Genomic DNA, 10175 nt, shown 5'->3' with positions numbered 1-10175 from the left:
GACCCGATCCCATCCGCAGTGGGCACCCCGTATAAACTCTCCAGCTTTTGCACAGTGACACGTACCAATTTGTCTTAACAGATCAATATTTTTGTAATACGTGTTAGCTCTATTCTAGAGAAAATTCTATAATAAATACTCATAACAAATCCCAGAGGGTGGTTTCTACAGATTTTTAAAAGTTTTCAGCAGGGACAATATCGTTTTTAAAAGCAAGTTCGTTATTTTTTTCTTCTAATCTCGAGATTACCTTTTTTAAATGCATCTCTTAAGTACTTTTAGGACAAAAAAGTGTTTACTATAAAATTAATTTCTTGTGACTAGTTTTGCCACTACAAAGTGTCATAGGCGAACTTTGACGTAAGCCATAATTGGTGTAGTATGCCAGATGTGTGTGAAAAGCGGGAAGTGCTGTGAACAATTCCATTATCCGCGTGAAGCAGATTTGTAATATTTTATATAAATTGATGAAGAAAAGTTTGTTCTTTCAAATCTAGTTTTAGTCTGTTTGTTTTAGTAGAGGTTTTACGGCGCTCGCAACTGCATAAAGTCATATGAGCGCCAGAAGAATAGAGGTGTTACAAGAGAGTAACAAACATAAAAAAAGAAAAAGGGGAGATAAGGACGATAGATGTTTGATAGGGGAGAAGAAGCAAAGGACACCAGAGCACCCGCCAACCACCCACTTTTTAATCTAGCGTAGTGGAAAAAATATGATTAATTTGACAAATTAGTGCAAACTGCTGTGCAAAATTTGGGTAACGTTGATTCACCCGTTAAAAAAGATATTTGAGGATAAGTTGCACCACGAATTTCTGAACGCACTAATAGCTTGCAATTATGTGCGATCTTTGCGAGTCTTTTCAGTGGTCGGCTTAATGCGAACTGGTGAGTCATTTTACAAAAAAAGTGGGACAAGTTTGACAACCGGGTTGTTTTTATGCTCCATATAGAGCAAAACTATTCAGTGGAACTCTCCGAAATGTATATCAGCCAAAGTCTTTTGACTTCCAAATTTTGTGTTCAAATTTGAAATGCAAAACTTTAGTGTGGAGGGAGATATTTACAAAAGAAAAAGTTAGGGGCACGCAGATTTTTTTGGTTTATATAATCAGGTCATTATATTCTAAAATGCAGATTGGTGTTTCTGACATTTGTATGATGTTTAGAAACTATAGAGGTGCCTTTTGTCCACTGCTGATAGGAAGCGACTTCATTATGTGGCAGCTGCTCATTAAACTCTACAGAGCAAAATGCTAGAAGGGTGGCGCAAGTGTTTTAAGGAGCTCGCAACTGCATACGGTCTTATGAGCGCGCGGGACATGTTTAACATTTACATTTGATTGGATTTAATTTATAATTTTGTCCGGGTGGCGGCCGAAGTCTACTTTTATCGATTTTGGACCGCCAAAGGTCCTCCGAGATTTATCCGAGAAGGCTAGGTATAGATCTTACATACCAGAAGATCAGCAGTGTGGCTGAAAGACAGCAGTAAGAAATAGCCAAGGAGTAGCAGTAGAAAGGCTGTAGAAAGAGTCGAGAGCCCAGAGGAGGGGGCAAAGGAGATGAGAGGGTGGGGGCAGAAAGTGGAGAGGAAAGCAGACGACAGGACATTGTTAGAGAGCAGGAAAGGATATGGAAGGAGAACATTTTAGAGAAGAAAATTTTCCTGAGCTATCCGAATTCGAACCCACAGGCTATTGAAAGAAAGGCGAACACCTTAACGTCTTGCCATGAGAGCCCCTAAAAGCAGGTTCCTGTCTCTGATGTTTGTATGATGGTTCCGAACTATAGAATTGCTTTTTGTCTGCTGCCGATGGGAAGCAATCCTATTATATGGCAGCTGTGGTCTTGAAGAGTGCACGACAACAGAACAGCAGCAGTTATTTAAAAAAATAATTTTCGTAAGAGTTTTACGGCACTCACAACTGCTTAAGGTTATGTGAGCGCCAGAAGACTAGAGATGTTACAAGAGAGTAACAAACATAGAAAAGAAGAAGGGGAGATAAAGACGATAGATGTTTGATAGGAATGAAGAAGCAAACCACACCAGAGCACCCGCCAACCACCCACGCAGCAGTTATAGCACAATGAGCAACGAAACAATAAATAATAACATTGTACAAACAACATCCTTGGCAAATCACTACATCAGAATGACAAAGTTCTATGAGCTCAGTAAAAATCTACCTAGTTTTGAGAAATTTGACGTCAAAGACTTTGAGTTTCACATCAAGTCAAGCTCTTTTCAAATGCACCACTACAGAACGATTTTACAACCACGCCATTGCTGGTCGCCACTGCACAGCGCCCTGTTCGTTGAGCTAGGGTTGTCGTGTCTTGCTCAAGGACACACCCCAGTGACCACCCATCTGGTAAAAGCAAAAATATCGTATTTCAGACTTGCAACTTTTCAGGAGTATATTAATAATCAATCTACTACTGTCTTACGTCTCACGTAACAACATTAATAATTCTACTTTTCTTTTCCTAGTCAAACCTCTTGCTTATCTGCAAATCTCTACAGGTTCACCATTTTGACATGAACAGCATTCTGGCATGCTTAGTTTTCGCACCTCTCAGTTCTTTAAAAAGAATGTCGTAGCTTTAAAAAAAATACTAGAGGTCGTGCTTTGCACCCAGAATAAGATAGGTGAGGCAGCGTGGTGAAATCAGGCGCTTGTCAAAATACAGAATTCGGAGAAATAGGCATTTTTCCACCAGTTTGGAAATATTCATCGAAATTTTATTTTTCAGCACAACCTCTTTTATGTCCATATTATGAGAACACATTTCTGTGTAAATTCTACTGAAAAAACATTGACTAAAGGCAAAATAATATGTCATTTTTCTGTTTTTAAGGACTCTTTGGCTAGTGGAGTTGCTAAACCTAGGCTGCCATTATCTCGACATTTGGCCACTGAAAGAAGGCGACCCCTCTTCCTTCAATCGTAAATATCTTGAGTTCCATTATAATGGATATTTCTTTCATTGGAAGCAAGGCAAATAGATCAGATTTTTTATAAGTACAAATAACTCCACATGCCCAAAAATTGACGAGCGCCTGATTCCACCACGTCGTGACACATATTACATTATGCTTTTCTTGTCTGTTTTTCTTTATCCATACCCTGTCGTTTGTCTCAATGCCTTTTCTGTCTGGCTACCTATATTCTCACGCCTGGTGAGAATAGCTTATGACCCCCTAATTCTCACACCACCACCACCCCCCCTCCCCCCCGCTGTGAGCATGAGGCGATCCTTAATATTCTTTAAATTAGACTAGGTCTAGATCTATAATTGTGAGGACCCGTAGGTACAAGCTGCGTACTTCTCTTAGCATTTCGTCCTTGCATAACCATAGATCTAGATCTAGACAAGATTTCTAGTCTAGGTGTAGATCTAGATTTTTAGATCGTTTTTATGTGGGGGTTTTTGTGTGTTTTTTTTTTTTTTTTTTTTTTGGGGGGGGGGTTGTAACTCTGTTGTTTGCTGTTCATGGTGTGAAATGGCCTTCACCCAGTCCATTAAATAAACTAAACCTGAAATTTATCTAGGTCTCTACAACCTATAAGCTCTTCTCTGTGCTTTTCTGTGTGTGTCTGTGCCTTAGATAGACTATAGGACTACTGTATGTTAGCACACCTGAGGGGGGTCAGACTAGCGAGACATATATGAGGCAGCGTGGTGGAATCAGGCTCTTGTCAAAATAATGAAACCGAAGAAAACAGCAGTTTTCTCCCTGGTTAGCAATTTTTATAAAATTTTAGTTTTTTGGCCCAACACCTTTTATGTCCATTTACAAACACATTCCTTTGAGGATTTCACGGAAAACGTTGATTAAACGCACAAAAGTATAAATTTACAATTTCCATGAACTCTCTAGCTTTGGAATTTACCAAGCTTTGGCGGCCATTTTCTCGCTAATTTTACCTCTTAAATCAGGTGGCCCCAACCTCCTTCAATCCAAAATATCTCCACTTCTATTGAAGATGAAAGGGTATCTTTTCATTGAAAGCAAGACAAATAAACAAGCTTTAAGATGATACCTATAACTCAATATGCCCAAAAATTGACGATAGCCTGATTCCACCACGCTGCCTCACATATACTGGGTGCCCACTACAGCTAGATCGGGCCCATCGCCCGACTCGGTCGACTGAAACTGAAAACAAACACGTTTGTTTTTTAGGCGATCGAGTCGGGCGACCGGCCCGATCGGCGGATCCCGTCCGTAGTGAGCACCCCGTAATAGGGCCATAGGCTATTCTCAGCCCTGGTTAGAATTACCACTTCTTTTCTGTCTTCCCTGTGCAGTGATCGAATACATGGACCCCAAGCACCGCACCATCGTCAGCTTGGTTAACCGCATGAGCTTCACACTGACACAGATGAGCCTCATTCCCATCGCCTACCTGCAGAATGACTGGCAGGTTCTACAGACCATCATCATCTGGCCCTCCGTGCTGCTCTTCCTGGTTATCTGGTGTGTGTTCTAGTTGTCTGGTGTGTGTGATGGAGAAATGTGAGGCATCGTGGTGAAATCAGGCGCTCGTCAAATTTATGAAATCCAAGAAATTGACATTTTTCCGCCTGTTCTGCAACTTTTGTTAAATTTTTGGCTTTGGGATCAACATTTTCTTTACCCATTTAGAAACATTTCTGTTTTTATTCAACTGAAAGCGTTGATCGAAGAGACTAACATTTAAATTGTCAGATTCCAGGAACACTATAGCTTTGGAAGTAATTAAACTTTGGCGGCCATTTTGTCGCAAATTCGTCTTTAAGAGCAGGCAAACCTTCTCCTTCGATTCCAAATATCTCGATTCTATTCAAGATAGATCGGCATTTTTTTTCTCATCAAAACCACGAAAAATGAAGAGGCTTTAAGATAATTCCAATATCATTATATGCCAAAAAATTGACGAGCGCCTGATTCCACCGCGTCGTCAAACAAATTATACTTATTAACCTCGTCTCCTTTCGCCCCTTGCCGCCGCCATCATGACCTACAAATGCGAATCAACATTTGCGAGAGAAGCGTCGGTCGGCTCGTTCTCCGAGGGGTGGTGACCCGTGTGTTGTTTTACCATTGCACTCGGTTTTCATTGTTTTACATATTTCGTTTTTTCTACTTTTTCTACCCTTGAAAAAAATCAGCAACAAAAACAAGAGAACTAAAAAAAACAAACAAACCAACAAACAAAAACGGACAAAACAAAACAAAAACACTTTTCAGAAGTCGAGTCGGGTGATCGACCCGACCTGATCCGATCCCATCCGCAATGAGCGTCCGGTAAAACATCAACATCTGATCCCAAAGACGATTCTAGTCGAACTTTGTGTATAAAACAGCACGACAAATCTTAGACAAAGACCTGTACAGGCGACCACTTCTCACATCCCATGAACGAATTTTTATATAGCGCATATCCATGCTCAAGAGCATGCTCTATGCACTTTACAACTATTATTACCCCAGCAGACCCTCTGAGAACACTCAGAAACATTCTCGGCTTCCGCGGAAGCATACAGTGCTAGCTGCGGATTTCGCGCGCTCAAACACTATCAAACTGACAAGATCGTTCCCTGTCTATAGCCGGGTACCCATTTCCACCTGGGTGAAGTGAGGAAAATTTGTGCAAAGAGCCTTTCCCAAGGACACAACGTCAGACCCCCTGACGGGATTCGAACCGACGACCTAGCGGTTGCGAGTCCGAGAGTCTAACCAGTAGGCCACCGACGCCACGTTTATAATATATAACGTAGACAAAGACCTGTACAAGCGATCACTTCTCCAGGGCAACGTTTTTTCTTATCGACAGTTGGTGACTGTCCTGGACTGTTTCGACTGTGTGTGTGTGTGTGTGTGTGTGTGTGTGTGTGTGTGTTTGTGCATATATATATATATTATTATAATAATATATTGTATATGTGTGTGTGTTTTATCTGTGAGTGGAATCAGGCGCTCGTCAACTTTTGGGCATAGAGTCATTTATATAGTTCTAAAGTTTGTATATTTGTGTTGCATATAGCGAAAGAAATTACCTATCTATCTTGAATAGACAGCGAGATATACTATGTGATTAAAATTAAAGGCGATGGGGGTTGGGTAGTATGAGGGGTAAAATTAGCGAGAAAATGGGCGCCCAAGTTTGGTGACTTCCAACGTTTGAGTGTCGCTGGAAACTGGAAATTCACACTTTCAGTGCCTTCAATCAGCATATTTCGGTAACGTCTACACAGAAGTGTATTTTTAAAAGGACATAAAAGGTGTTGAGCTAAAAAAAAAAAAAAAAACAAGAAAAAAACAAGAAAAATATTCAATAAAAATTGCCCCAACGCCTAGAAAAAAAATGCCAGTTTCTCTGATTTGATTATTTTGACAAACGCTTGATTTCTTCACACTGACTCACAAAACCAGCGCGGTGGAATCAAGCTCTCGACAGTTATTGGTATCATCTTAAAGCTTGTTTATTTGTCTTGCTTTCAATGAAAAAGTTACCAATCCATCTTTAATAGAAGTGGGGATATTTTGGATTGAACAAGGTGGGGGTCACCTGGTTTAAGAGATAAAATTAGCGAGAAAATGGCTGCCAAAGCTTGGTAAATTCCAAATCTGGAGAGTCCATGGAAACTGTAAATTTATATTTTTGTGCCTTCAATCAATGTTTTTGGTGAAATCTTCAAAGGAACGTGTTTGTAATTGGACATAAAAGATGTTGAGCCAAAAATTTTTTTTGTAAATTGCTAAGCAGGGAGAACACTGCTGTTTTCTTCGATTTCATTATTTTGACGAAAGCCTGATTCCTCCACGCTGCCTCACATATTGTTATCCTTTGACATACAGGTTCATCCCAGAGTCCTCAAGATGGCTTGTAGCGAAAAACAAAAGAGGAAGGGCAGAGAAAATCGTACAGGTAAAAAAAACACCCCAAAACATTTGTCTGTGGGGTTTTGGATCATGCCCTGGTGTGGTTTGCTCCTTCTTTGCCATCAAAATCTGTCGTTCCTAACTCTCCCCGTTCTTTTCGTGTTTGTCACTCTCCTGTAACACCTCTGATCTTCGGCACCTGTATGAGCTAATTGTGTTGCAAGTGCCGTAAAACGCTTACTAAAACTTTAAAAATAACTCAAGTCGTAATATGATCTTCGGAAAGTCTAAAACGAAACTGGAAAGCGCAAATACCAGAAGACTTGAACGACTGTTTAAGCTATGCTATTTGGCTGCCGTTTCAAAATAGTGCATCTAAATGAGGCTGCAGGTTTTAAAATTTTTTAGCAGTACATCGTTTCGCAAGTATGAGGGATTTTTGTAAATGCATACTGTATAGAGTAGGAAAAAGACCAAAAGTGTATACACGAGAGAGACAGACAGACAGACAGACAGACAGACAGACAGACAGACAGACAGACAGACAGAAAGACAGACAGACAGACAGACAGAGAGAAGAGAGAGAGAGAGAGAGAGAGAGAAGAGAGAGAGAAGAGAAGAGATAGAGAGAGAGAGAAGAGAAAGGGAGAAGAGGGGAAGGAGAGAGAGAGGAGAGAGAGAGAGAGAGGGGGAGAGAGAGAGAGAGAGAGAGTAAGTCTGATTCCCTGTACGGACTTCTCTGATGACACCCACCTCTTGGCGCTCATATGACCTTATGCAGTTGCCAGCGCCGTAAAACCTCTACTAAAACCTCCACCCCTTGGCGCTCATATATGACCATAATATGCAGTTGAGAGCGCCGTAAAACCTCTACTAAAACAAAACTAAAAACTTTGTCCATGTAGAGAGCTGCCCGGATCAACAGAGTGAAGCTTCCACAGAACGTGATGTCGGAGCTACAGGTCAACTCTGACCGGACATCTGTCTCTCCCTGGCCGCTGTTTAACAACCCCAAACTGTGCGTGCGTTGGGCTGTCATTTATTCCAACTGGTAAGGATGAGGTTTTTTTTTTCATTTTCTAAATACTGAGTTTTTGCTTGTTTTTTGTTGTTGTTGTTGTTGTTGTTTTATTGGTTTTTTTTGTTTTTTTTGTTGTTTTTTTCACTCGTGGATGCAAAAAGCTTGCGGATTTCTGTCTGGACAGTTGTAATGATAATAATAATAATAATAATAATAATAATAATAATAATAATAATAATAATAATAATAATAATAATAATAATAATAATAGTAATAGTAGTAGTAGTAGTAGTAGTAGTAGTAGTAGTAGTAATAATAATAATCATAATCATAATTATAATAATAATAATAATAATAATAATAATTAATAAATAAATAAATAGATAAATGATAAATATTATAATAATAATAGTAATAAGAAGAAGAAGAAGAAGAAGAAGAAGAAGAAGAAGAAGGAGAAGAAGAAGAAGAAGAACAACAACAAATATAATTTCTATAGCGCATATCCCCGCTCAACAGCAGGCTCTATGCGCTTTACACTATATTCTCATTACCCCAACAGACCATAGACCACTCAGAAATATTATCAGCTTCTCGGGAAGTATACATTGCAAGCAGCTGATCAAGCGCTCCAACACTAACAAACTGACAAGATCTTTCACTGTCTGTAGCTGGGTACCTATTCCCACCTGGGTAAAAGTGAGGGAAATTCGTGTAAAATGCCTTTCCCAAGGACACAACATCAGGCACCTGACGGGATCCGAACTTACGACTTTACGGTTGCGAGTCTGAGAGCCTAAAAACAAGGCCACCAACTCCTAACTTACAACTGGTCGCTTTTGAGCACAAGGGGGCGATCCCGAAAAATGCTGTTTGGAGAAAATCGAAGGCAAAGTTTTTGTCCCTTGTTCCGTTTCTTTAAAAGACAAGAAGAGTTTTCTCTATAACCAAACAAATATACACACCAATGAAACCAAACTAGTCATATATGTAGGGCAAGACCCTATTTTAGAGTAGGTCAAGATTTCTGGAAACCCCCGAAATATGGGATAGCCCGCTCGTCCTTAAAAGCGACCAACTTACAAAACTGTAACAATCTTCCACAGGTTAGTTATTTCTATGACGTTCTAGAAAAATCTTCCACAGGTTTGTCATTTCTATGAGGTTCTAGAATAATCTTCCACAAGTTCGTCATTACTATAACGTTCTAGAACATATTTCCACAGGTTTATCATTACTGTGACGTACACAGGTTCATCATTTCTATGATGTTCTAGAACAATCTTCCACAGGTTCGTCATTTCTATGACGTTCTAGAACCATCTTCCACAGGTTCGTCATTTCGATGACGTACTACGGCCTCACCCTGAACGTGTCCAACATGGGGGGCAATATCTTCCTCAACTTTTTCCTCACCGTCATTGTCGATTTCGTCGCTTCCACGACCACCGGATTGCTGGCCGAGAAGTTCAGCCGGAAGCGCTTCCACATAACTGTCTTGACCATCGGTGGATGCGCATGCGCAGCTTCTTTCATTCCTGTCATTACCGGTGGAAACAGTAAGTGTGCGGGTGCTCTGCGGGTGCTCTTGTGTGCTCTGCTCTGCTCCGTATTTCCCACAAAACATCTTTACTTTACTTTTTACTTTTTCCTTCCTCTTGTATCCTTATATACGGAGTGCCTACGACAGATAGGATCGGCCGATCGCCCGGCTCGGTCGCCTCAAAATAAAAAGTGTTTGTTTTCAGTTTCAGGCGACCGAGTCGTCCACCGTAGTGGGCACATCGTATTAGGATGTTGAGGGGAGGTGCAAGTTTCGGCCCTGTGCTAGGTGTGTAGCGTCTGTGATAGATATGTTATGTTGTTCCAGGACCTTTTTAACCCCATCCAGCCAGGTCTTTCTTGGTCTTCCTCTTGATTTGAAGCCGGATTCTAGGGTGTTGTAAGCTCTAGCTGTTAGTTGTTTCTGGGGCATTCTGGTTAGATGTCCAAACCATTTGATTCTTTGACGCTCTATGAATGTTATTACTAGTGGGATTCCAGTTTGTAGACGTATGGTTTCGTTTCTTATGCGGTCTCTTCTGGTGACGTTGGTGGTTTTGCGGAGAGACCTCTTTTCGCATGCAATTGTCCTGTTACACCATACTCTCCAATGTGTGCCCTAGCACTTTCAGTGAAAGTGAAAGTTTCACGAATCAAAAGGAAGTCAGAAGCTTGGTTTTGGGTACCAACTGAAAACTGTTGTCTCGAGAGAGATAACACACTCTGACCCACTTTGTT

General features: G+C 40.6%; 1 protein-coding gene across 1 annotated transcript in view; it reads left to right on the top strand.

Moving 5' to 3' along the window:
• The window catches only part of LOC101856315 (organic cation transporter protein), a gene marked incomplete in the record, with an annotated part of 20361 nt that overhangs the window by 5116 nt on the left and 5070 nt on the right, over positions 1–10175 (top strand). The window contains 3 exon segments of the mRNA XM_013090890.2: positions 4318–4486; positions 6851–6920; positions 7780–7925. Coding sequence (XP_012946344.1) covers positions 4318–4486; positions 6851–6920; positions 7780–7925 — 385 coding nt within the window.

The sequence above is a fragment of the Aplysia californica genome, unplaced genomic scaffold (assembly GCF_000002075.1).
Source record: "Aplysia californica isolate F4 #8 unplaced genomic scaffold, AplCal3.0 scaffold01642, whole genome shotgun sequence".
Taxonomy (NCBI): domain Eukaryota; kingdom Metazoa; phylum Mollusca; class Gastropoda; order Aplysiida; family Aplysiidae; genus Aplysia; species Aplysia californica.
Note: the sequence above shows the minus strand (reverse complement) of the source record. Positions and strands in the feature narration are given on the sequence as shown.